Consider the following 27,944-nt stretch of genomic DNA (forward strand, 5'->3'; position numbering starts at 1 on the left):
GTTTTTGTGAGGAGCAGAAACGTTGGTGGGGAGGTGAGGAAGGACTAAGATGTATAACACTAGAAAAAAGACTAGGTTTTGAAGCAAAGAAACTCAAAGGCAGACAGCCCAAGCAGATGGAATTGACTGCGAGAAGCTGGAAAAGACTGCAGACTGCTGTCTCCGTAGAGTTTTATAGGCTAAGTATGAGTGCTAAAGCTTCAGAGTACTGCTAGTTAACAAGCTACAAAGTGTGAAGTGACTGACTCTTCCCGGTAAAACATACTCTTCAAGATAATTTTCATCCTCTGCCCCTGGGCGGCACATTTCATTGAAACCAGGAGGATTTGAAAAGTATGTAAGTCTTTCAGACCAGAGGTTTGCTTAGACAAATGTCCCACAGCATGCCACTCATTTAAGTAAAGCTCACAACATATCGAACAGAGCTAAACAAGGAAGCTGTAAATATTTTACTTGGTGTCCTTTCAGAAAATTAGCACTTTTTAAGCTCCAAGCTGTTCCTGAATAAAATTTCACAGTCATATTTACCAGGTAGGAAGCTGACTCAAATGTCCATTGGGACTATCTACATACAAGTGCTATTAGAGGTAAGGGAGACCTTTTTTTCTGCTCAAATGAATATTTTTTTTTAAAAAGTGGTTATAAAGACTTAACTTTACTTCTGTACATACTAAATTGGGTGTATTCATCACCTGATACTTACCTGATGATTAACACTGTAGTAAATCACTTGTGATGGCAACAGTTTATTTTGGTTCAGGGCAGGATGTAAAGTGATATGGCACATCTGAGGATGATAAGTTTCCTGAAAGGAAATAAATGACAGTACAATAAAAGGTAAACAATAATGAGAGTGACATTCACTTAAAGTGATTATGAATAATCCAGGCCCCACCCATCTCTTCTCAGTCCCCCAGATGCAAGCCCTGCCCTGAATAAAATGCAGGAAGGGACTACGCCACCCCACCAAAGAGCAGGCAGACAGCAAGGCACAGAGAGTGAGAGAGTGAGAGAGAGAAAGACACCCATTTACAGCTTTACTGCCTTATTTAGTCCATCAGACTTGCTTTCACTGCCACCTCTATCTTATCCTCTCCATTTCTTTCTCTCTATAGTCTTTTTCAATCTTTCTCTCTCACACACACACACACATACTCATTAAAATACACTAATTCAACTCAGCTCATTCACAGGCACGGGTCAAGCAGCCTCACATTTCACCTTGCTCTGCCCCTGGCACACAGGACACAGGCTCCCGTAACTCCGTCAGGTTGGACTGAGGGACCTACATGCTCGTGGACAATTTAACAAGATCGAGTCATTTCTTTAGGATGGAATTGCAAAGTTCTCATTCATCATTCTGAAGAGCAAGACCGACAGACAGCTGGTTACAAGACCAAAAAGAAACACCTGAGTTTGAAATTGCTCACTTTCGTTTTCAAGGATTTTTTTTACCCTCTCTTCCCACGTTCCTGCTTATGGATTCTGCGTGAGGCATAGTGCCCAGCGAAGACCCGCATCATGCCAACTACTTGTGCGAGGTGCACCTTGGGAGTCTGACCCATCATGTGCAAATGGACACCTACTACCGCTGGTCTCCACTCCAACCTCACCTTTACCGGCTCAGTTCTCCCTTATTTTCCTTTTCCTTTGGTATGGCTATTTCTGCTCTTTCTGGCTTGCTCTGCTCTTGGAGGTTGCCCGCCTGCATTGGGCCATGACCCCCTTCATGCGCTGACACAGGGCACAAACTACTCATGGACTCTGGAGCGGCATACACGCAGCTACAACCACCTCGAGGGTGACGTCCGTCTTCGCCACCTCTATTCCGCCAACAAGTTTTTTCTCTGCATCGACAAGACAGGCAAGGTGGATGGCACCCGTCGGAACAATTACCCTGACAGTGAGTAGATGGCCAGTGTTTGTCTCCATTCATGTGTTCCTGCAGAAAGGGAGTGGGGCTCATTTGGTCTTTATGATCTTCCATCAACTCTCTTATCACTTGTGGTTTATGGTTCTTTTATTCCACTGCTCGTAGGGTCAGACTTTTATTATGAGTATGCACAGTACAAAGGTGTTGCTAGGTAGGATTTGTAATAAGCAAAACATTTAATTGGAAAGTGAATGTCCATTCGAAATATGGATAGTCTGTCTCAGCCCCAGAGACAAAAAAAATAAAATGTGTCCTAATTTGTCTTATTTTTTTAATGTATATCTATTCTATATTGTAATATGTTTGAGTAGGAGGATTTAACTTAAAACTAAAAGGCAAATCCTTAAGTTTTAAACAGAAAATGTAAACACAATTGTAAATTTAATTGGCAATTAAGTACAGTGTCAAATTCTCATGCATGTTTAATGTATTCAACATAAATGTTTTGTTGAAGAATCTTACAATGCTCTGTACACTGTCAGAAAAGTTCAACCATTAGGTGAATAATTTAACTGGTTCATTACCCTACAAGGGATGATGACTTTCTACTACTAAAAGATGTTAATTAATACTAGAGCATTAATGTACTCCCAATGTTCTACTATAAACCATTTAGGAATATATATATAACGTACAATGTTGTCCCTTTAAGGGTAGAGCCCCTGTGAAAAGCTGTTGTTCCCCTTAAGATATAACTTTTGCACATTTTTTTCTAGGATTGTATAGTATATACTCTAACACTTTAATATTTTAGCCCTGAAGAAAATAGTGGAAGTTAGCATTTAATTTTGAAGTAGCAGGTACAGTTGGTCTTTAGAAAACCTACAGTGATAAATAGACCAGATGTTCCTTACAAATCACTCTACCTCCCAGGTTGATTCCTTTATCTTTACACTTTTCCAACTGGAGTTTTACTCTATGTCATCCTGTGTCAGGGTACAGAGGCAGCCTTCTGTTAGTTTGAATTTGGGATTTAACTGGTGTGGGTCATGGAGATCACAGTGGGTTGACCCTGGCTGTTGTGTAAGTTTGTTGTTGTTGCAAAAATGAGTTAGTCAGACTTTTCCAGGCAAGTTGCTTTAACTGCTCTGCCACTGTGCAGATCTTAACTGTTGCATGACATTTGTTTACAATTTTCTGCTCTTCACGGTTGTATCAGATTAGCTTAGATGCTTGTGCTTGTTACAGCTGGGTGAAACAGCCATCAGAAGCAATTTGCTTGCACCTTTACTTACCATCCTCTCATGTCCTGTCCCCGAATTAAGGTCCTTTTTAGCAAAGAGAGTCCCCTTTACAGAAATTTACTGTATCCTGCATTTACTTGTGTTGTGGAAATTCTAATTCAATAATGGGGTGGTGTTGGCGCAGTGGATAAGACACATGGCTTTGGTGTGGGAGACCCGGGTTTGAATCCACTGTTAGACACCAATGTGTCCCTGAGCAAGACACTTAACCCCTAGTTGCTCCAGAGGCGTGCGACCTCTGACATACATAGCATTAGAATTACAGCATGGAAGAACTTCTCAGCTCTATTCCACAGCCTGTGTTCCCTCCTGTCGAGTTGGTCGTGTAGTTTCGCTGCAGTGGTCCGATGGTATGTTTCCTAACAGCTCAAGTCCCTCGCTGTCATCCTTTGGCCCTAACTGACCTCAGATTACCCCCACACAGTGATGTTGCTGCGTGTTCAGCTCCCATACACCATGTTTGTTCCCCTAAGTCAGCCAGACGTCCCCCTTGGCACGGGGCAGCTGGTCAATCACTTTACTGAGCTGTAGCCCTCTGGGGGTGCTGGAACCTTTCCTGCAGTGACTTGCGTGCACCCACGCAGCTCTCTCTGCCACTTTCACCTTCTAAGTGTTATCAGCGAGACCTGATATCATGCTAGACTCCTTCCGCTGGCTTGGGCAGAGCGTCCTTGACCTGCTGAGATATCTGAGAGAGAATAAGAGACAACTTTCGACAATGCTTTAGCATGTGATCTTCACACAAGTCTGTAGAGGACAGTGGCTGTGCTTCTGTTCCAACTCCATTGGAAGTTGGCCTGTCAAACTAAGTTTCAAATGGACTCAAGTTAGACTTTGTTCTTTTTTGTCATTCTCATATACATTAACACAATGGGGAGTGCTTTTACCCAAGACAGTCCTATTTGCTCACAAAACTTCATTGATTTGTTCTTTAATGTCACACCTGACTGATATTTTCATTTGCAAAAGGTGTGCTATTATCACTCGTACATTATATTATCAAATCGCTGATTTGTAAGTCGATGTGCCACTTGAGACATCAATTGCCCTCTGTCCACTTTGCTTGTGGCACAGATCATACATGATTGACAATATAACAAAGAAAGTGAATCCCTTTGTGAACCAATATTGATTTATCAAATCAAACATTCCACCTTATCTGATTTGGCCTAGGCCATGTTAAAAGTTTGCATAGCGTGGCAAAAAAGTGTTTTGGCAGACATGGTCTGTTTTCAGTACTCGGCCAAAGATGGTTTGCACTCGGCCTTCACCCATTGTTTCTTCTCCTCTGCTGCAGAAGCTTGAAGAATTTGTATAAATGCTACTAATTCAGCCGCTTGCGCAGAGCAATGGACGTGGAGCACTCCAGGTGTTTTTGTTGCATATGCAGTGGTTACAGCGTAATCTGCTCTATTCTGGCCGGTTTTGGAGTGTCTTGATAGAATTAAGTCAGTATTTTCTAAGGGGGTTTCTTTTAAAATCTGGCCTTGGTGGACAGACCTTTTCAAATGTGGCAACACAATCATGTTCTTCCCCATCCTTCCCCATGAACGTTTCACAATACGAACACATGCCCAAAAATGATATTAGTTGCTTTTTCATGAAAAGCTTTAGAATCTTTTGAATTGTCTCTTTTAGTTTCTCAGATTAAGATTTGCCATTTTTAGTGATATGACCTAAAAATGTCACCTCCCTTTTTACAAACTGCAGTTTCGACAAACTGGCTTATGACCCTCAGCAGCCAAAAGTTATTATGCATATTTTTTTTATCTTTATAACAGGGAAAATAGGTGTACGCACAGGATAATTTTCACAGAGCACAATTACCCCAGCTGCTCTTAATGATTAAAAAACTGGTGTTCAGCCCAGCCACTTGAATCATGGGGAAAGCTCTGAATGGCTCTCCTTTTTCCTCCGGTTTCTTCACGTTCAGGCTGTCCGGCTGCAGTGTCACTCTCTCATGAGCGGTGCTGACTGCGGCCATGGAGTATTTCATCATTCTGATGACGTTGCTGGTGACAGAGCAGACGGTTTGGATGATGATGATGCTGTCAAAGTTGTGCTTGTCTCTCGTCGGGCGGCAAGGACTGCGGTGCAGATGCAGTTGCTCTGTAGGATGGAGGCAGCTGTGGTGGTTGAATCTGTTGCTGCTGTGGCATTTGTCGATGGGGTGAAACCAGGAATCCAGATCAAAGTCCACTTTGGCACACTGCAGTTCTCTAAGGGGATAAAGAGAAGAATTCTGAACAGTATGATCTGTTCTTTTGTGAGCTTTTTCTACAGAACTATAATTTCTCAGTTCTTTCCTAAATGGCATTCAAATTTATTTCTCAGCGTTCTGCTGCTTCACGCCTGTGCTGTAAAGAGTAAAATAAAAATTCCTATGTTTCTGAAACTTGTCTTTTTGCTCATTTTTCGCTTTTTATATTCTCTTAATCTGTTATCACATTTTTCCAAGCTCTCTTTTATATTGTTAAGGGCTGTTACGCTAAAGGTACCTTTTTTTTTTTTTTTTGGGAAAACCATAATTCTCAACCCAGGGTATGACTTCCATAATTATTTCCCATATTTCTTTTTCATGTCATTGTAAATTGGACTGTCCAAATCATCTGGAACGTGTCCTCTTTACCTCACACTTGGTTGTCACCACCATGTGGCCTCGCACTTACTCGCACAAAGTCTTATCACCTCCGTCCTGCTTAACTTGAGGCCTGTTTCCCATACCGGCGAAAATCTGCGAAACTATACTATAGCTCCACGTACCCGTGAAAAAAACGTTCACGTACCGGCGACCTATGGGGTGGCTTGGACTTGCAACATAAGGTCTAGGAATATCAAACTGCAGTTTACCAAATTAGAAACCCAATTTTGTAATTTTTTCCAATATGAATGGAATTTCAAAATCATGTCTCACCGTTTGTAGCACGCATTTTCTAATCCGTTGAGAAACCAGCATTAAAGGTCCACAAGGCCTCAGACGTCAGTCCCTCCTTCCCTGAAACCTTTTGGGGTTTAGGGCTAAACCCTTTGTGGGTTTAGGGTGATCAGCCAACTAATGTCCTCAGGTCCCGGACGGTCAGCTGTGGAATCCCGTCACTCGTTGCAAAGTTTGTCGTGGAAATTCTAATTCAATAACAATTTGTAGAGACTGAGAATGAAAAACCAAACAGAGTTTTGACTTTGTATTGCTTTAATTCTCTGCAGAGAATGATCTGGTTTACACACAGCTTCTGAGTCTTTGTGCAAAGAGATAACACACAGACTCACATCCCACCTTTTATAGTATGTTGAAAGATACATTGAAGGACAGACTAGGACTGTCTCAGAACTAATTGTTCCTGGTACATGGCTCCTCTTTAGATGTTGTTTTTCAGCCTAAAGCAGTTACGTGCACAGGTTACACAGTGAACTCAGTATCCTTATGGACTATATTTACTACCTTGATCATTGTATGTTAAAAAGATACCTAAATGAGATTAATGCAATCAATGCCAAATTAACAAAACTAAAAATTTCCATAACACTTGTCTTGCAGAATTTCTCAGTATTGCATTTCCTTGCCTTCGCTTTCCTTTCAGGGTTCGCATTAGTAGAGGAAATTTTAGATTTTCTAAAAAAGTGCTTTGTTTCATGATTCCATTTAGGAAATTCAGAATCACAACTGTTCTTTGCATTAATTTTGTTAGTGTTGCTTTGCTGCTTTGCTGCTTTGCTGCTTTCCGCCTTGTCCTCTGCATAGCCCTTAGCATCCGTCAACACTACTGTGTGCCCAAACAGCCCCGCACTGACTCTTCCTCTCACTTTTTCCAACTACCGCCCCCAAACTCTCAGGTGCAAAAACAGTTGGAATTAGTCAATGGGCCCTTGGCTAATTGAGGTAGGAAAATAGTGTATCAATCCCAGTGAACTGAATACTGAGAGAAGAGGCAAAGGATTGCAAAGGATTGAAAGAGAGACTGAGAGGTAAAAGGATGTAGGCGATATTATTGCATTTGTGTAAGTGCATTTCCATTGAGAAATACTTTGAGAGTTTTAATCAAACTTCATTCATTATTCTTTTATAGAGTTGTAAATGGCCTTATAACAACATGCTTGGAAGATTGCTCAAGTTTAATTTGTTAGCAAAATTATTTTAGATAGCACTGCTTGAGCCAGGACAAAATTAAGCACCCTTATCTGGAGGAAATGGCTTGCATAATTGTGCAAATGATTTCAGAACTTAATCGGCCACAAACTATAGCCTTGCTTTGGCTCCTATTCCTGAAACTTGTTTTCATCCTGGTGATGAATGGAACTCAAAGTAGATAGATGTCAATCAGCTAAAATAAGATTCTCATCGTTCACAGTTAATGGCCCCATAATGCAAAATAGACAATCTGATTTGACTATAATCTTGCAGTTGGAGGTGAATGCAATTGGAGGTTTGTAGTAGTAACTGGAAGCAGTGGCAGGTACTGACAAAACTTATTGGCTGATGGCAATACAAAAGCGAACACTGTACCAATCCCTTCACTAGAAACTATTTTGCTTTTACATAAACGTGATGTGAAGGGAGAGGACAAAATCGTCGACATAAACATTTACCATTTATATCTTGCTTGAATCTTTGACGAAATTATGAGTAGAAAGAAAAATGGAAACTTCGAAGGTAAAGGCAACAATTAATCACCACTTGATGGGTGGTGAGTGAGAAACCAGATAAATCTTAAACCAATGTTTCTGTCCATTCTTGTCTTTGCCAATGTTGTTTTCTTTTACACTTTTCACATTGCAGGTGCTTCTAAAATATTGCTGGCTGACAAAACTGTCTTAGCGCTTTTTCCCCCCACAACATTTGGCTTTAAAAAGAACACTGTTGAAGTCTAGGGCGTATGTGGTTGAGGACATCAAATGCTTGACTTGAGTCCAGGCAACAACACCGCAGTTAAGGAAATAAAGTCATGCAACAGGCATAATCAGAAAAGTCACTTTAGCTAAAATATGGTCATTTTGCAGTTTGCCAGGCCTTTTCCTCCATCTCCCCCTTTTTTTTTTTTGCTCTCCTTCTTCCATTTCAGCTGTATTTACAAGAGTTGTGTCATGTTTACCACGTTTTCCCTCACTTCTCTGCATCTTGCTTTAGATGTTACCGTTTTCCCTAGCTGTGAATTCATAGGTGTGTTGAGCTTGGACTCAAGTCACAGGAAGAAATCATTCACCCGTTCTGAATATATTGTGGAATTATTTAAAACATATTTCAAAAAGAGAGACTGTCAGTTCATAGACGCCAAGAGGCCACAGAAGAGAGATTGTGCACTACTGAATGTTGTCACATAAACGCTTATAGAATCATGGGCGGTGAAAATAAATTAACGTATTAAAAAAATTAATGTATTTTTTATTGTTGTATCAGGTCTGCGTAAGTGTTATATGAGAATTTGAAGAATTAGAGACAGCTGAATTTAGAAAATGGTTTAAAATTCTCCAGAAGTATGTAAATGACAAGAAACAGTTATAGGGTTCCTCAAACAAAACTGGTTAAAGCGTGAGAAAAGGCATGTACTCTGCTAAGGACCTTTCATAAGTGTATAGCAGTGAAGCTCCTGGTCTGTCACAGTTTAAGTGGTAAGGGCACATGGGTGCTAGGTGATTCCAGACGCTCCTGGAAAGTCTGGGAATGTTGCTTACATTTAGCCTGTGGGGGCCTCTTGGAGATTTTGGTGCCAGGAAAATCCTGTCTTTTTAATCCTTCCGATGGACAGTGGTTCAGAATATAGTAAGAAAATGCAGGAAATCCCTCTCTTGCCAGGTGTTTTTGGCCCTGGGACTAAAAAAAACACACACAAAAAAACACGGATACTCTGAGAGTTTTGATGGCTCAAAGGCAAGTTTTGATGTCATGAAAGGATGAAAAGATGTGTCACAATTAGTAGTGTGCAGCTAGGTGCAAAGAAGAGCTACGTAACTACTTTAAAAGCCTTTGACGACTGACTGAAGACATATTACAAGTGTTAATCCCACCACAACCAAAACACACCTAATTATTTTAGAAGATCAGGTAGGCCTAGCAAACATTACTTAAAGGCTTAAAATGTTCTTGTTAGTCATCAAAATACATTTGCATGCACAGTATAGATGGGGTAATGTTTACCATTGTTCTCTGAATTTTTGCTGTGCAAATCCAGTAATTTAAAAGGGAATCCATGCAATCAGGAATTTTGTATGAGAGTGAAAATTTTCTCCATGTAGATTTTGCAATAAGGTAGTCAAGTTTGCCATATTGACCAATGAAAAGTCGTTTGGTTTGAAAGTGACTACTGTGTAAGCTGTGCTTCACACGTCCCTACAGATAGACCCTATTTCCCCACAAAGTTTTGCACCTTTACAGTTGATTTTGCTTAGTTACTGTCTTCATCTATCTAAGTATACATGACGCAATGTGTATTTAAATATTTAAGAATTAAATACCTCCTTCTTTTCATGCGCACCACTCCAATGTCACCTGTAGTCCAATTAATGTTTATACAGTCTAGACGAATATGAGCTTCGCATTATCTAGGTCTATTAGCTCAACTCGGCAAAATCCTACTGCCATTATTTCATTTACATTGCAACACCTGTGTGACATTTTAATATGACAAATGATTTATTTTGCTTCCTTGAAATCAAACTTTTAAAGAGCATGTAAACGTACTTATGCCACACAGAATGTCAGTTTGAATCTAGCGATCACTAATGAGATCAGAAAAAACGGCCAACGATAACAACATAAAACTGTGCCTAGTCTTGTGATGACTCAACTAATGCAAAATGTATTTACATTAGAGGTCAAGCACTCTGTATACCCAGTGGTGCAATTACTGACAGGCAGTCTCACGGTTCAGAAGGTACTGCTTAGATTCTCTCATCTTCACTAGCCAAACGGTAATGTTTGGAGAAAATTGACCCAAGGCCATTTTTTCCTGAATAAGAAGTCATTAGCACTGTTATTATTATCATAACTTTTTGTGAGGGATGTAAAACGAGTATTAATTAGATCAGTTGGGAACCCACAGCTTGGCTAACACATACAGTACCATATGCTGACTATCATCTGCCAAAGCCAACACAGCCCACTTCTCTTGGTTCTGAGGCAAAATTAAACAGACAGACAGACTTGGTCTCATTGTGACTGGGTTCAGGCACTAGGCAGCTGTGAATTAAAACACCCTCTTGGGATTGTAGTCACTCTGAATTGAACTTTTGATTAAAGCTGTTCACCTTCAAGCGTATGTTAACTCAGACAGTGTATCTTGGAGACTCTGAGCGACTACTGTGGGATTCCCTTGCATGCATTAATCACAATTTGATATTTACACATTCTTCATCTGTCTTATTGCGGTAACATTAATGTCTAAAACTGCCATTTTGGGTTAAATATCAGAAGTCGAAGTGCAGACTTATTAAACTGATTTCTCTTAGTTTGAAACTATACAAAGGAATACTGTCTTCTGCTGTATGTCTCCTACTGGGTTTCCTTGCAGGTTCATTGTATTTATCAGTGGTTCACCTCATGCTTTCTTGACATAAACTGATGTTCTTTATCATTTGTTACAAGCTCAAGTTTCTAATCAGACCTAAAATCTTAGGAGACTCCATATAAAATATATTATGATAAGATGTCTTTAAACCCTTATACAGCTGAATTGTAAAACAATAGCAATAAAATGAAGCTGAGTCACCTATGGTTCCCACTTAAACAATTTGATCACATACTTTCTAACATAGCTATTTCAATTAAATTATTATTTTGCTTCACAGGTAGTAATGTGAAAACTGATTTGGCAGCTTTTGATTTATAAAACCCCATGTTATTACATTTTATTTTAATATCATTTAATATGTAGAAATTTGTGAATGTCAATGTGTCTGTCTTCCATTTGAAAGGGCGTTGCACAATTTGCAACTGGCATAATCATAGTTGTAAAACAACGTACGTATTTAAAACAACATGACAACAAACCACAATATAAAACAGTGTAAAGCAAACAGCCATATCACCATAGTTGCACAGTTTACTTTCGCTACCGTACCAGTATATCGCTACCGTTCAAAAAATAAATAAAAAAAAATTATTCAGCAAGGATACATTTAATTGATTAACAGTGACAATAAAGACATTTATAATGTTACAAAAGATTTCTCTTTCATATAAACTTTCTATTTATCTAGTATTCCTGAAAAAAAGTTTCACAGTTAGAACTAAAATATTAAGCACCACTACAGTTTTCCACATTGATAATAATAAGAAATGTTTCTTGAGCATCAAATCAGCATATAAGAATAAATTACATTTTAAAGTATATTCAGGGAGAATTATTTTAAATGTAAAAAAAACTATTTCACAATATAGGAGATAATGTTTTCAAAAACATTATGAAAATCTTACCAACCCTAAACCTTTGAAAGGTAGTAGTAATACACTAAGACTTGATGATTCAGAAACCCTTTCCATAACTTATCAGGAGTCAGATTGTTTGCACGAAATCAGACATTGGACAACAGCAAAAGGCGGGCCATTGTGAGGCCAACTATATGTGCTGAATGGTTCAACAGCTTTATCTCACCACCTAAAGATATAAAGTAATTATGATGCGCTGAAATGTGCTGTCCTGAAATGTCATGTAAGGGCATTGTCATTGAGTCCATTCAGCACAATGAGTCATAAGCACACATAGGAATCGCCCCAACTAGATGTATGTGTTTATTCACTTAGTTGTTGATGGTTACTACTGACAAGTTATATGTGATTCTATGATTTTATTTGGCTATTAAATCTTGAACCAGTTTTCCATAATTATAACCATAATTATTTACTGCATCTCACAATTGGCTCATTGCTGGTTTTACATTCCACTAACCTTCTGGCAAGCAGACTTCATCTGGATCCACTATGCTACTGTCATCATTAAGTAGTTGTCAAGATTTATACATTATCTCAGTCTACTGATAAATTTTTATTTTTGTCTTGTCCTATCACCAAAACTTTGATTTAGAAACAGTTCATTTTAAAGAACTGCAAATGTCCCCGCACACTTTTCAATATCTATCAAGTTTCCTGTGTGGCCAATTAGCCGAAACAACATATTCAGGATGAATGTTGTCTGTCAATTTTGTGACTCTTTATCTGCAAGTTTACACATAGCAGAGTACACTGCATGTTTACGTATTTATTCTTCTTTATACATGTCTAATCATAGCCAGACCTCATTTTATGCATAGTCTCTGGTCTGAGTTTCCCAAAAGCTTCGTAAGCCTAAGAAGTTCGTAAAAACGATCACACAACTAATCTTAATATTACGGTCTGTTTCCCAAAAGCATCATAACTTAAGTAACACTTGAAAATCATCGTAGAACTATGAGTGCTCTGGAGTAATCGTAAAGCCCTTAGTGCATCATAAAAAGAATTTTTATAATATATTTTTGTATTGTATTATAGTTATTATATCCAAGTTGTCTGTCTGGAATGCAGCATTAGGTTAACGTCAATAAACGATGTACTAAGAGCCATTCTATAAGGTGACATTTCAGCACTTGACAAACGGATAGCGACTCCTAAGTAGCACTTAAAGCACAGATACGTGCGATTGCTTTATGTGCATTGTTGGGAAACGCACGTGAAACAATAACGAACGATCAAAAAATTACTACGCAAAGATCAATCATTATCGGGAAAACCCGGCCCTGTACAATAACGCTTTACTAATTTCTGTCTGACCTAAATGTTATTGCAACCAACTAAATACAGTGCAACATGTGTAGTCCGATTCATGAACAAATGACTCTTCTTAGTTCCTTATGTGTTCTCGATTCACTAAAGAGCTGATCAGGAGTGCGTTTCACAGAAGTGTTTGTGTTTGTTATATATAGAACTTGACACTGCCTAATTGTCATTCAGAAGCTCTTTGGAACATGGGGAGATGTCTTAACTCTGTGTTACTTATTTCAGTTGCATATTTTCAGATTAGCTCCGATCAGAAAGTTCCATATCAAGGTTGAGTGGACTTGGGACAAAAATCCTCCATGGAGGATAGTGTTAAGGTCAAGGCCTTTTTCACTAGCTGAGTGATTTGACAGACCTGACAAGAAGCTGATGGCCCCTTTGTGCTGCCTGTCAGTTTTCAATTCACTCCGTCTTATTTCAGTGCTCTGAAGCACAGTGCGATCTCCAGCCATAGAAACTGTCCTGCTTCAGATTGACCAAGTGGAACTCTTTGGGCCAGATTAACTAAACAGGACAATTAAGCGTGAAACCGCAATCCCATAAAAGATGGGAGTGGAAAATGCGCAAATTAAGGAATACATTTGCAGACAGCACATTCCTATAATGAACAATGCAATCTACCGTACCAAGAGCAGTGCAAATTAGCATAGGGTTTAATTTGTTTTATAATACCTTTAAATCATAAACATCCTCTCCACTAGCAGTTCCAGATGTCTCATTACTATGACATCATACACGGGGAAAGTCCCGCCCGTTTGTGACCCTATCTGCCCTATTAGGATATACACAGCCCTGAGTGAAAGGCAGCAGTCCACCATTACTGTTTTCTTGCTGTAGCTGTTGAAGGTACAATGTCAGTGCCAAAGAGCCATTTAAAGTGTTGTGTGTTGGGGTGCACCAACGAATATAGGTCTCTCCAAAGACCGCTGACGACATTGTGGTTGAATTTCATTTTCGAAGGAAATGTCCCGGCAAAAAAAATGGAAAAGATCTTTACATTTGTGCTATCATTTTACACCGGACTGCCTCACAAACTAGGGTCAGTTCAGGGCTGGAGTTGTGCAAAAGATTGCTTCTGAAAAAGGGATTGATACCAACGCTTCATGCACAAACGTTCAGTCTCCAGACAAAGTAAGCATCACTCATCATATTCTGTTTTCCAAAAGAGCTTCTTGGCTAATGTTGCTAATGTTGCTAAAGCTACCATTGTCTCTGCCTGTTTTCACTAATGTTGTATTCACGTGCTACCAGAATGATCGTGAATAGGAATGTAGATATATAAAGTTGCATTTGGAAGCAATGTAAGGTCAGTAATATTGTAAAACTGTAACACCAAGTATGCCCGAGAGCATGACCTCTTGAAGCTCTGCTCTTCTAAAAATGGAGGCGGGAGCACCAGCTCATTTTCATTTAAAGGGGACAAACACAAAAAACAGCACATTTTGGCACATACCCTAAAAGTAGCAATTTCAGCAAGCTATAACAAATTAACTGTGGGGTATTATGAGGTAAAACTTCACATACACATTCTGGGGACATCAGAGAACAATTTAAAATAGTATATCAATGCATTTTAAGGCATCTTTCTCTTCTGTTATCACTGCAGGACAACCTTTGTAACTCCATTAGTATATTTTGGTTAGGCACTTTGTCTAATGAAAGTAAGACGTGTGATGTAATTGATTTGTGTGCTAGATTATGGCACACAAGTCAACTACTTTCTCTTTTGTTATCACTGCAGAACAACCTTTGTAACTCCATTGGTATATTTAGGTTAGGTACTTTGCCTAATGAGAGTAAAACGGGTGATGTAATTGATTTGTGTGCTAGATTATGACAATTGTTGTGTGCACGAATTAAGCACTGTGAACTCACAGAGGCTCTGAAGAAGTTCAACCGCAGCTTTGTTTGAATGAACCCTGCATGTTTTTTCAACGATGAAGTAGAATGCTCCCGTCCCCAAGCCTGTTTTTGGTCCGGATGACTGCATCTTTATTTTAGCAGGCGGACGTTTCTCCTCTCATGCAACTTGGTGCAATTAACCCCATTTCAACAATGACCTCAGCCTTAATCCTGGGCTTTTTGATAGTGCTGGGTGCAGAAAACAACAGAAGCCTTGAGTCACAAAATAGCCATTGAATCTGCTTGTAACTATCCTTAGAGGCCACTGATGGCTACCCCTTGCTGGCAAAGGAAGTGATGCGTGATTTGGAGGCATTACTGCACACCCTCTCCTTGATTAAAGAAATGCCCATTCATGGGGGTCTGCTTTCTTTCCGTGCCACCTTTGCGCCTTTTAGTACCTCATAAGACCAGACACACCAGACCATGTCTTTGTTAACCTCTTGCGCCTTCAAAGTCTTCACCACAGAGGCACCACTTGCCCTCCGGGAAGCTAAAACTCTTAGTGGGTGGGTGATTGTCTGCTAGTATTCCAATGAGGAAAAATGCTAGCAAGGGAACCATCCTGAGGGTTCGGTTTCACATGCGAAAGAAGCCAGATATGTTCTATTCAGCCTTTAGAAGCAATAGAAATCAGTCTTGTTGAAGGTTTGGCCACAAGTTTGCAACCACCAGTGCAGATACATTTACTTGTGAAGGAACACTGCATAATGTATTAATACATTTTCAGTGAATGTATCTTTAATATGAGTCTATTTTATCTTATTGCACTGGTGAATTTATTATAATTGTTTTAAGTATAACTAGTTAAAAACAAGTTAAACTTACCAGTGGAGAAAGACAAAATAAAGTTCAAAGGCCTTTTTTACACTAAGATGAATGTTCAGTGTAAAAGTTTGACACAATAAACATTTTCATTTAAATGAACTTAAGTTAATAAGTCAACAAAAACATTTGCGAGGTGTTTTAATGTCTTCCATAGCATTGCAAAATGGATCAACGAATAAGATGTGCTCAAAATCGTAATGGTTGTTTGAAAATATCTAAATTTTGTTTCTTTTCTGTGCCATGCAGGTGTCAGAAACAGAAAGTTGCACGGCACTTTGTGTACTGGCGTAACTAGAGTATTTTTTAAGAATAAAATGTAGATTCTACTGTACCTTTACTTTTACTATCTTTTTTTTTGTATAAAACACCTTATAAAACCCCAAAGTGCATTAAATCTGTATTTTTGGATCCTTTTTGTTTTTTTTTTTTGTTGTAGCTGTATTGGTATAAGTATATATTGTATATTACTGTATATATTGGTACAAATAACAACTTCACAGCTAAATATTTGGTTAGCAGATTAAATTAACTGCCACACTTAAAGTGTCTCAGGTTAACCTTTGTGGGCCATTACAGGCAGTACATCAGACATTATGGGATCTTGTTTTAGGGGTCGATAATGTAATTTGCCCTCTGACCCTGGATCCATTGACTCTGGAAGTTGTCTCCTTATCTTGGACAGCAATTGACTAATGAAATACTTCCTCTGCCTTGTAAGAATCTCTTATCGCAGAGCCAAAAGCAAGGTCTCTTTTCTAAATCTTGACAGCAGTGTTATAAATACATTTATACCATACACACATAACAATTAGCTAGTTCCTCCCTGGCAGATTAGTCAATTGAATTCAGTGAATATATGTATACAGACTTAGTCATTCATGCAAACATATTTTTTTTTTTTAACTGTTTAAAATAAAGCCATGCAAGCTGCAAATCCAAGATTAACATGCAAAAGTGCTACGTATTTTAACAGTTTTATGTGTCCTTCAACAAGCATCAGGAGAACTGGTCAGTGACTATTTAGACAAGGCAGACGAAATTACAGAAAGTCTTTCTTTGTCCCCATCTGACCCCTGCTCCTCCTTCCTGGCCTCTGTGCTCTCACCTAGACTGTCTCTCTGTGTGCAGGGGGTAATGGGATACCTGTCACTGGCTCTAATGGCCTTTGAAGGACTTGGCTAATCCCCAGAGTTTGCATTCAGTGAGCCATAAAAGCGAAACGAGGACAGAGGCAGGCCCCTGAAACTGTAAAAGCTCTGAATTGTGTGAGAGAACATCACCCAAGTGTGCAGCCCTGGCAAATGAGTGTAATAATGTACTCTCAACCGAGTTCAAATGCCTTAATGGTTGTAGTTCAAATTTGCACAACCTCACCTCACTATTGCTGGCACAATAGCATCTGAATGGCTTCTGTGATGGTGCCACCAATGTACTTTATATCAGTACCATAATGTTTTTTTTTTTTTTTTTTTTTATCACTATTGGTCGATATTGGAAAATTTAATTGTGCATATTTATAACTTCTATTTGGATGACCTTTTCTGTCATCTAATGTTCACTTACAAACACTGTAAGTTTAAACACTTTTTAAACTGCATAATTTTCATATTGTATAATGTAGCATTAAATTGTTGATTTTAGTATTAACTAATTAAAACAAGATATTATATAATATTAATTGGAGCAACAAAGTGATTATTATCCCTGTCATGAAAATAATTATCGGCTTATCTGTAATAGTTAGAACTTGCAATATCGGTGCATCCCTAGTGCCTCCAATAATATGAAAAAAAAAGATAGCAACAACTACTGTAAACGGACGCCTTTTATCTAAGCAAGACAATTTAGAAAAAGATATAATCCTCTGAGTGCATTTAATCTGTATTTTGCATTCTCTGTGTTGGTATAACTGTATTGGTATAAGTATATATATATATTGGTATAGGTATAAACTTCAGGTCTAAGTGTTCTGCTAGGAGCATTTGAGGTAAAATCCTGCAAATCATTTTCCATATTAAGGATAAATGTTATTTTCCAACCTTGACCCTCTGGTGCATAGAATAGAATATTGTTTTTATTCTTTCATTCAGTCCGGCTTGAGTGAATATGACATGCTCTTTATTATACTAGAGAACACATGGCGAGAAGTAAAGAGCAATCCTGAAACAGATGTCTCACATTACAGCCAATGGACATTTATGAGTACGGGCAATAAATTCTTGGCAGAATTGTTTAACTTCAAAGTGTGTGACACTGTCCAATATTATTATTATTTTTTAAACATGGTGCAGATTTCATCACCTTTTAAATGAACTATACCAGTTTCTGTACACTTTTGTTCATGCTGTCTGAAATATGTCAATATAACAGTCTACATAATAACTGACTAAAAAAGTGCATGTGTACCATGTATTTTATAACCATTTTAAACTTTTAATCGGTCTGTATCACTAATATTGGTTATATACTTATATACTTAAAGCAACTGTTAAATCTAATATTTTGCAAATATTAAAATGAGCATTAATTTTTATAATTATTTCTTTATTTGTGATGTCAAAATCGACTTTTAGCATTTTAAATGATTTATTTAATTTTTACATTTATTTAGATTAAATAGTATACATTTTTTTATATTGGCTATTTTTTGGTGAATTATCGGTTACCGGTAATTTTATTGAAATGTTCTTAAGGAAATCTAATTATCTTTGAAAAAGGTGTTTATAACTTGGTGGTTCTCTGTTCTTGTGTTGTAACTCCTGCAAGGCCACATCTTGTGCGCATCTTGTTCATGCTTATTATTGCTGAAAAATCTATTTAACGACCAATTTAATTGTGAATAAGAGCATGTTTACCTCACACGCAGGCCTCTGATGCAATGGATAGCAGACTAATAGGATGAGAAAGACTGATGTTATCAAAGCCAGTGTAGTTTAACACACACCACCCCACCCCCAGGAGATGGCAAGAATGTGGGAACGAAGAGAGAAATCAGGCCAGGCAAAGAATCGCCTCAGCCACGTCCTTTCTTTGCACTCTCGTTGTTTCTTTCATCCCTTTCTCTTTACTACTTTCGCAGTCCGGACGGACCCAAATGCAAGCGAGTACATCTGAACAAACCATTGTCCTGCTTTTAAATGGCAAAGAACAGTGTATTTTTCATTTTATATGATGTGCTTTATGCAGTTCTTCAGCCCCCTAAAACGTTATTTTATTTTATTTTTATACACTCCAGGCAAGACATTTCAAACTATTCTGATATTCTGTAACTAATAACAGGACATTCAGATATTTTTAAGTGTGACTAAAATGTCCAAACCATATATTTTAGATTCCACCTTATATATTTTACATATTGCTGAGTTTGACCAATGATTAGTTTGGTGTACTTAAAAACACGTGTGAATTAATCAGCACTGTGTAACATTTAGTTTCATATTGAAAATCAGTTGACATGCGGACCCAATTTAGTCCCGAAAAGTCAAGAAATGTCTAGCTTTTCCCCCCACACATTCAGCTTTATAGGGAGCATTGGAAACTGGTATAATAAACAGCTTAGCTGTACACATTTATTACATCAATAACAACCATAAGTTACATTTATGGCTGTGTAGGGTGTCATGGGATCTAAAAAAGACCTGAGAATCATTACTATAGGCTGAAAAGCCGAGACAGACTTACGTAATTTGAATAACATACTGTAATACGAAGCCAAGGTGGAAAGCCACACTAAATTTTGGAGCATAGACAAGTTATATCAACATACTAGGACAGAACCACCAAGGTTACAAGGTCATATTCACAACCCAACCTTAGTGTATATGTGCAGTGTTTAGGTATACTGTATAGGTGGAAACTTTTACAATTTAGAAGAGATTTGTAGCCTTTTAAGACTTCATATAGTTATGATGCATGTCCAGAAACTCATGTTGGAACTCCTCAGCTGCTCTTTTTCAGGATCATACAGCTGTTAATTAGCTCATAAATTTAACAACACAGCATAAGCCATTCATGCATACAAGTAAAGTTGTTTGACCACACCTATGGTAAATGTAGAGCTGTAGTTCAATCTTGCCAGAAGTTGTAAAATGTTATTATTATTTTTTTTGCCATGAACATTAATTTTCAGATTAAATCCATTATGAATTTACCTGACCCCAACAGAAAAATGTATCATTTCCACAAAATGTTAAGCAGCACTTCTGTTTACGAAACACATTTTAAACAGTACATAAAATGTAAGTAAACTAAAAGTAATGCAAGTTACATAATCTGAATACTTTTTTCAAGTTACTTGTAAAGTAACACATTACTTTTACATTTACAAGAAAATATCTGAGTTACTTTTTCAAATAAGTAATGCAAGTTACTTTGTTTTCCCTTTTTTTTTCACTGACACCTCTCCTGTCCCCACGTTGAGAGAAATTAGGAGTGAGGTGCAAAGGCAGAGGTTCTTCCTTCATGCTGAGGCTAATTTCACTTTTGGTTCGGAAATGGCCTTTACATTTGCCAAAATATAACTTTTGGGCTTTTTGTTATTAAATATAAATAAGCAAGCCCAGCTCAGGTGACAAAGAGTAATGCAAAAGAAATGTAATGCATTACTTTCCACAAAAAAAGCCCCCCCAAAAAGTAACTAAGTAATGTAATTAGTTACTTTTTATGGGCTAACGTGATATTGTAATGCATTATTTTTAAAAGTAACTTTCCCCAACACTGCCCATCAGATGATAACCTCTTTCCCCAGGGCACCGGCATTAGGTGATAATTCGATTTTGAGGGTAACATGGTCCAAAAGTAGGGCAGAGCAGTTTCCAGGACGCTTGAAACTCAAGCTATTCAAAGCAGCAGTGACTGGAGTGGGCTCACGGCCTGAACACTCATCCCACACACATAGGTCTCGAGTTCATTCAGCTCAAGGGAACCTAGGAGGAGGCTGATCTGATCAAAGGTGCTGGTCACGACCATTAGGTGCAGAAATAAGGACCCAGCATGAAAAGGTTGTGATCTGAAAAGGGTTAGGAAAGAAAAGGAGAAAAAACAACATCAGGACCCTCTAAAGGAAGAAAGCAAACTGTGAAAAAATTGAAAAGGTACGTCAATCAAGTACAAGCACCCAGCTGGACACAAGAGATTCCCAGGCTTTCACCCGAAGGGGCGACAGGCCATAGAGGGCTGCTGGAGGGGCGACCTGGGAAATTAAAGACCTTCTTTAGAAAGCATGTTAGGGAGGGGGTTCGCCAGAGAAACTTAGCTCCATCTTTCACCCTGTCGACCCCCTCCTTCTCTTTTTATTGATGTGGGTGGAACTTTGCTCTGTTTGACAAAAGCTGGGTCATTAATGAGACCATGTCAGCTTCCAAATCTCAGGTAGGTAACAAAGGCCTATTGGGAGCAAAGGGCCAGTTGAAGGAAACATAATTTTAGGAACCTCCTGACCTCCATCCTGGCTTCCCGTATTGCTAGCATCCACATGCCGCATTCTCCACCAACTGCTCCTTATGCTCCTCTTACCCGACAATAATTCTGACAAAGAAAATGCTTTGAGAACTCCTTTGTGCTTTTTAATTTTTCTTTTTTATAAATGATTTGCTTTCAATGTCAAAAAAGGCCTGAAAGATCTGAAGATGGGCTCACTTCCAGAAAGTAAAGGGTGGGAAATTAAGGCAAAGGTAAGGCCCCGTCCACACGGAGAAGGAGCTTACCCCAATCCGATCTTTTTTTTACCTCGTCTCAAGAAATATCTGCGTCCACACGAAACCGCAAAATGATGTAGTATACATGGCAGACCAGTATGTGGCACTGTAATTCTGACAAAGAGATACACTAAAAACAGAGAAGAAGACTTTGACTATGCTCATAAACCTTGCGCGTGGTACACAATCGAACATGGAACAATACATTTATTAATCTGTGTTAATGTTAGTTAATAAAAAGACAATCGTTCAGTGTTTGTTCATGTTTTTGTTGCTGTTACGTGACGTAGAGGTGTCTGACTAGGGGGGAGACGTGGGCTGATGACGTCATCGTTTCTGAAAATATACGGATTAGCCCTCCAGACGAAAACGCAAAGATGGCGTTTTAAAATTTATCCACTTTGGGACCCGGTTTAAAAAAATAGCAGTTTCACCTTACAAAAACGCCGGATGCGTGTGGAAGAAACGCTTATCCGATAAGAAATTTGTGCGTATTCACAGAAACGCGTCTCCGTGTGGACGGGGCCTAAAAGAGTAAAAAGACTGTGCAAAGGGTTTTCAGAAGAAGCTACCTGTGAGATGGGAAGAATGCGTAGTCTACACTTGACAAAGTCTTTAGAAATAAGTATTTAGCTCAAGCAGCTTCTTGAATTCACAGCCAAAACATGTCTAAGGTCTAGAGAGTTTGCTGAAGATGAGATGAAAACAAACTCAATGCAGTTTCTCTGAAATTATTCTTACCTGCCAAACCCATTGGTAACTCTAAAGCTGCGGTAGGGAACTTTTTTCACGCTCTAGCGGTTAATAAACAGAACTGCTTGCGTCTTGCGGAAGAACATCGTAGGCGGAACTACTTCTCTCTGTTTATTTCTATGAAGAATCACAAAGGTACTGGGTTACTCCGCCGCGGTACCCCCGAAGCAATCTAAAATAGTCCGAATATAAACACTTATTATAGGTGCACCCTAGTGATTCAGGACAAGCCAAAAACATGGTTTGGAAAATGGATTCATGGTGTACTCGCTTATTATATACATTTTTCTACATTTTGAACACAAACAAAGTTACGGACCACAGCTCTGATTGGTTATTTTTTTACCGGGAGCGATGGAGTTTCTGCAAATGGCAATATGACCACTGGGAGGAGCCAGAGGAGCTTGACTTTTTCACAGATTATCTGTCTCATATTCTATTGTCAGGACATAATGACAGGTTTAATAAATATGTAAAAAAAAATATATATATTTTTTTTTACAAAAGTTCCCTACAGCACCTTTAAGGGATCTTGCATAATTCCCCCTGTTCTGTGCTAAAAATCCTTTACCTAATTTGTTGCTCTTGGTCAAAATCAACTGATTTTTTTTTTTTTTTTTTTGAGTAAAAAAAAAAAAAAAAAAAAAAAAAATCTTTATTTGTACATCATTTTGGCAATGTTCACTCAAAAACGGAGTCCAGACTAATGAGGACATTACTTATATATAAGTATATGTATGTAACAAGGTGTTGACAAAAGTCTTAATTTTCACAAGTTTTCATGCCCTGTATGAGCAATGTTTTAGTCCAATGCGATACTACAGACAAACTACAGACAAAAAGCATAATGGTGTATACTCTAAATGGTATATTTATTCACATTACCCCACTGTACTGTAGGTCTCACAGTAAGCTGTATGTGTTGAATCACTACAAAGACCCATCTCATTTGAGCCATTATGTCATGATTCAAACCAAAATGGTTGCGTTGTGAAGATTAACCTCTGAAGTGTTTTACTGCCTTCAAAGTTTTAGGTTGTGTTAGAACATTTTTTTTTTCTCAAGAAATTTAATTCCTTGAGCACTCCATGGGCTTAAGACACAATAGAGGACATTTTCAAAAGGGAATAAAGATTAATGAAGGTCCAACTGGCATTTATAGGTGTTTGATCATGCGTCAAGAACTTGAATCATTTCACCTAGACAAATCTGCACCAAGTACCCTTTGATGTTACAGAGCGTAACATTTATATGAAAATTACGGGAGAATGGGATTAATGGCACTAAAAGCAGTTCTTTTTTTCAGGAGGTCTGCCTGATTTTCACAGCTGAATTGGTCTTGACTTACACCTTTGAGCATTTGAAATAATGAAAATTAGAAGTAACAGCACTTACTTCAGACACCGGTGTTTTTCATTTAACTGGACACTTCCTCATAAACTCGATGTGTGCTCCAATCATCTGGGAGACTAGGTGGATGTCTTATAAGCTGTTTGCACGCATCGGTCACCAACGCTACCATGTTTGTACACACAGCTGAGACAAGTAAACAACACATTGGCCTTCAAAGACAGACATTATAAAATGAGGTTGCAGCTGTATACCTGAGTCATCTATCAGCACGTCTTCATGATGAAGGGCTACATGAAGACATTACTTAATTTACTTATGTACTGTTACAAGAAAAAGATTTCACTTCACATTCCGTTGCCTGTGAGGTGCCCTATTATTGCATCTTTGATTTCAATTTTTTTAACTATGTTATATTTTTCTTGCATTTTCTAGGTTGTAATACATTTTAATTGCATTTATGCATTTATCGGATGCTTTTAAAAACGTGTTGATTTAATACATTGTAAGTCAATTTGGATAAAAGAATCTGTCAAATGCATAAATGTAATGTAAATATAAATTTCCAAACCCAACCGAAAATAGCTTACATCCAAGGATATTATTCTATTGCTTCATTTTCTATTCCTTTTTTCCAAGTCTTTCTGATAGAACACAGTATTTTTAATCATAAAAGAACATTTTTAATTCAACAAGTACATTCATCCCGGGAAGTGTCGCAAAGTTGCAGACGATAATTAGTCTGTGAGTTTAAACTGGAAGAAATGACTGTTGAGAAATAGCTACACCTGCTCAAACCCGACAGCGAGGGTTTACTCAGTCACAGCTGAAAAGCTTTAACCAGAATCCCAAACCCAAGTTCTTCGGTCTGCCCCCTGCAGCACATGTGTTCAACAGATCTGTTTTCCTGTGTTTTTTTGTGTTCATTTCCCAACTGGTGCTAGGTCAACATCTCATTCAGCACCTCGACGTGTTACAGTGTTTACAGTCCTTGTCCAAAGCCAACAGCTGATTTGTCTGCACAGTTTCCCCTTGCAGTTTTATAGAGAGGCACCCAGCTGACACCAAATGGTTTGCAGCCTTTTGTGTTTTTTCTTTTTTTAAGCTGCATTTTATGAGCCTTAAAAACTCATGGATACTCCCAACAGATAACACCAGACATTATGAAGTATGTGATGTAAAGAATTTGCACAGATTGCCAGGGTAATCTCAGGTCATCTCCAAAACAATCTGCCCTATTGTTGGGTCAGCCTCCATGCTAGTGCAAAAACAGCATTAGGAGAACCTAGCACGATGGACATCTAACCATAATCAGTCTGACACCAAATTTCCAGATCATTTAAAAAAAGCTTTAGATAGAGTCGAATAGGTAAAAACGCAAAGTTGGAATGAAAAAACATAAAATCGCTTTTTTGTTAGTTTTTTTTATGAACGTTGAACTTTTAACATGAAACTCACATTTTTAGAATGCAGTATCATGTGTGAGATGTTGAAAAATAGTGACATCAGCTGAACAGTCAAACACATCCATCTAACTCATATTTGGAAGTGCACAACGAAAAGCAGCTCAATTTAATGCTTAAATTTGTTCTCTGTAAACAGCCCTTTAAACTCTTTCTCAAACATCATCAGGGCTGTTTTTTTCCCCATGTAGAAAACAGTTTCACAACAATCTGTAACCATTTAAATTTGTTGCAAATTCGTATAAATATGATATGTGCAAATCTGTTGACATACACCCAACAGAGGGGTAGGTTTTGGGGTGGGTTAGGAATAAAGAATAATATTTATTTTTTCATACAATTTGTACGTTTTCTCATGAATCACATTGTAACTCGTAAATTCCACACTCGTAACTTAGTTGTTTTCTCAAGAGATCGGGTTGAAAATGTCATTCTTGTGCACAACCAGCCGAAAACCAGATCACCAATGAATCATGAATTTATCACCATGAAGCCAAATTTTTATTTTGGCAAGTACATATGTAATGCATAACTTTACTTGCGACTTGTATTCTTAACTTTAACGTTTTATCCCCAACACTGGCCGTAATATCAATCTGGCATATTTAATTTTTCTATATTTGTGTTAATTAAGCCACGTAAGTGCCACGTGAATTCCAAAGAAAACCATGTTTGGAAATCTTGTTCTTGTTGGTTTCACAAAGAGCATCATTCAAACTAGCCTATTGTAATGTGTCCTGATTTTTCTTGTCCTGGGAGAAAAAAAACCCTTCCCTTGAGCATATGTATGCCAGGTGTTCTAATCAGCAATGATAGAGTGGCTTTTGATGGAGAAATTCGCCTTTTCTAAACCAGACTTCTGTTCCTTTTTTCCCCTCCTCAGGTCTGATGGAAATCCGATCTGTAAGTGTGGGAGTTGTCGCCATCAAATCAGTCAGCACCGGCCTGTACCTAGCTATGTCCAAAAAAGGAACGCTCTTCGGATCGGTAGGTACATCAAAATGATTCAGCATCTTTTAGTATTAACATTTAGAAAATTGCACAAACAAAAATGTGCAAAAGTGAGTCATCCAGTGTATATCCTTGAGTCTTTTACCGGAATGTCCAAATGTTTGGCCGCTTACTGTTTTTGTGAAATTAGTGCGTGCCACCAGACAGTTGTTTGTGGCTTGTTTAATGAAGACGCCCAATTGCATGGTGCACTTTAACTGCTCTCTGAGAAATCTCACCCTGGCAATCTGTCACCCAGCCATGATAAGATGGCTTACAGATGGCTATATCTGTCCCCTGATCCCCAGAGTAAACATGACAAACCTTGGGAATCACTCGAGGCCTAAGCACCCTTCTTTTATTACTCTTTTGAATGATTATTAGTCACATTCACTCATTCCGCAGTGATCTTATCGGACTGTAGGGTAAAGCTGCCTTGACCAGGACTCTTTTAAGTGTTGCTGTCATCATCCTTTTGTCATTTTCAATTAAATAGCTTTATCCAGTTGTGGCATAGTGGCAGTCCTCTCTAAGGTTTGTCAGGCATCTTTCTGAGCCCATGTGAGACAGAAAAATACAAATGCATAAAGGCTATACAATGGGATGTTTGGAACATAACTCTCTCCAAGATTTGTGAAGCTCTTCACCACATGGTTCAGTGAGCTTGGTAAGACAATATGGTTTAATATGCTAATCACTAAAAGGAAATCTCATACTCAAGACATGGTGATCCAAATGTAATTATTTTAGAAAACGGCCATTGAATTGCCCCTTATAATATGAATATTGTGGCCTTAATGGTAAAAAACTGTCTTATAAAAAATACATTTCAATGTTGTCTCCTGTAGCCCCACTTATGACTTTGGGAAATAAACGTTTTAGCTTATCCTTGCAAAGAACCTTATGATAAAAATAAATTATATATAATATATATACAGTATATATGTATAATATGGCAACTATCAAGTTAATCAGAGTAGATGTTGATTTGAGTCAGCTGTTTGCCATTTTTAATGTTCAGTCTTCATTATATGTTCAGTAAACAGACTCTTGATGTTGCCATCATGATGAATATGTTTTTGAATTTCATAAGCGATAATGAAGACAACTTAAATATTATTTTCATCAAAGAATTCACGTGCCATTTTAGTTATATACTGTAGATTAAAACTGAATTTAAATGAGTTTCACAATGAAATTGACTAAAATTTAAGAATATTTTTGCCCCCCCCCAAAAAAAAAAGTGTATAAAAAAAGAAAACTGCAAGTACTAAACTATTGTAAATGTTTTGATGTTTACACAACAACACAGTGCGAGTAACTCAAACTGCACTCTTCATTTGACTCGTTGCAGGTCAGGTACAACCCCAGCTGCAAGTTCAGAGAGCGCATCGAAGAGAACGGCTATAACACCTACGCCTCGCTGCGCTGGAAGCACAGGGGCAGGCAGATGTTTGTGTCACTGAATGGCCGAGGGAAACCCCGCAGAGGTCACAAAGCTAGACGGAGACACCCATCTACTCATTTCCTTCCTATGCTGGCCACATAGCTGGACTCTTCCTCATGAGCAATGCTATCTGCATTTAACAGGGACTTATTAAATGCTATTAAGTTCTGTTTTTTTTCTGAGTACTGTCATAAACGGTACATTAACTTATTTCTCTGTCTTTTGGCTCAGCTTAAGGCCCAGTAAAGTTTACAGTTTAAAGCAAGTATGATGTATATACAGGTTCCATATTAATGTTATTGTTGAGTTAACTAGGCATTTACTGCATCTATCTGTTCTCCTATTATGGCATATTTCTGAGTGACATCATCAACCCAGACTCATTGTAAAAAAATCAAAAAAAAAAAAAAAAACATACCTGAAGAAATAACTTTTATTCAGCAGGGCCACATTCAACTGATCAAAAGTGACAGTAAAGGCATTTAAAAGGTTAGAAAATATATCCATTTAAAATGATTGCTGCTCTTTTCTAATTTTATTCATCAAATAATCCTAAAAAAATAATGCATAATGGTTTCCACAAAAATGTTAAGCAG

General features: G+C 38.1%; 1 protein-coding gene across 1 annotated transcript; it reads left to right on the plus strand.

Annotated features, from left to right (window-relative positions):
- Positions 1 to 984: 984 nt before the first annotated feature.
- On the plus strand, positions 985 to 27,881 carry LOC127942602 (fibroblast growth factor 22-like). The gene is made up of 3 exons (XM_052538426.1): positions 985 to 1,903; positions 25,795 to 25,898; positions 27,256 to 27,881. Exons 1-3 carry the CDS (start codon positions 1,567 to 1,569, stop codon positions 27,448 to 27,450), a joined length of 636 nt encoding a protein of 211 aa, XP_052394386.1. The 5' UTR covers positions 985 to 1,566; the 3' UTR covers positions 27,451 to 27,881.
- The last annotated feature ends 63 nt before the right edge of the window (positions 27,882 to 27,944 follow it).

The sequence above is a fragment of the Carassius gibelio genome, chromosome A22 (genome assembly GCF_023724105.1).
Source record: "Carassius gibelio isolate Cgi1373 ecotype wild population from Czech Republic chromosome A22, carGib1.2-hapl.c, whole genome shotgun sequence".
Classification (NCBI taxonomy): domain Eukaryota; kingdom Metazoa; phylum Chordata; class Actinopteri; order Cypriniformes; family Cyprinidae; genus Carassius; species Carassius gibelio.

Coding starts and splice junctions, on each gene's coding strand:
- LOC127942602 (XM_052538426.1), top strand. CDS start 1,567: ATGTGCAAATGGACACCTACTACCGCTGGTCTCCACTCCAACCTCACC. Junction 1,904..25,794: donor TCGGAACAATTACCCTGACA/GTGAGTAGATGG, acceptor TCCCCTCCTCAG/GTCTGATGGAAATCCGATCT. Junction 25,899..27,255: donor AAGGAACGCTCTTCGGATCG/GTAGGTACATCA, acceptor GACTCGTTGCAG/GTCAGGTACAACCCCAGCTG.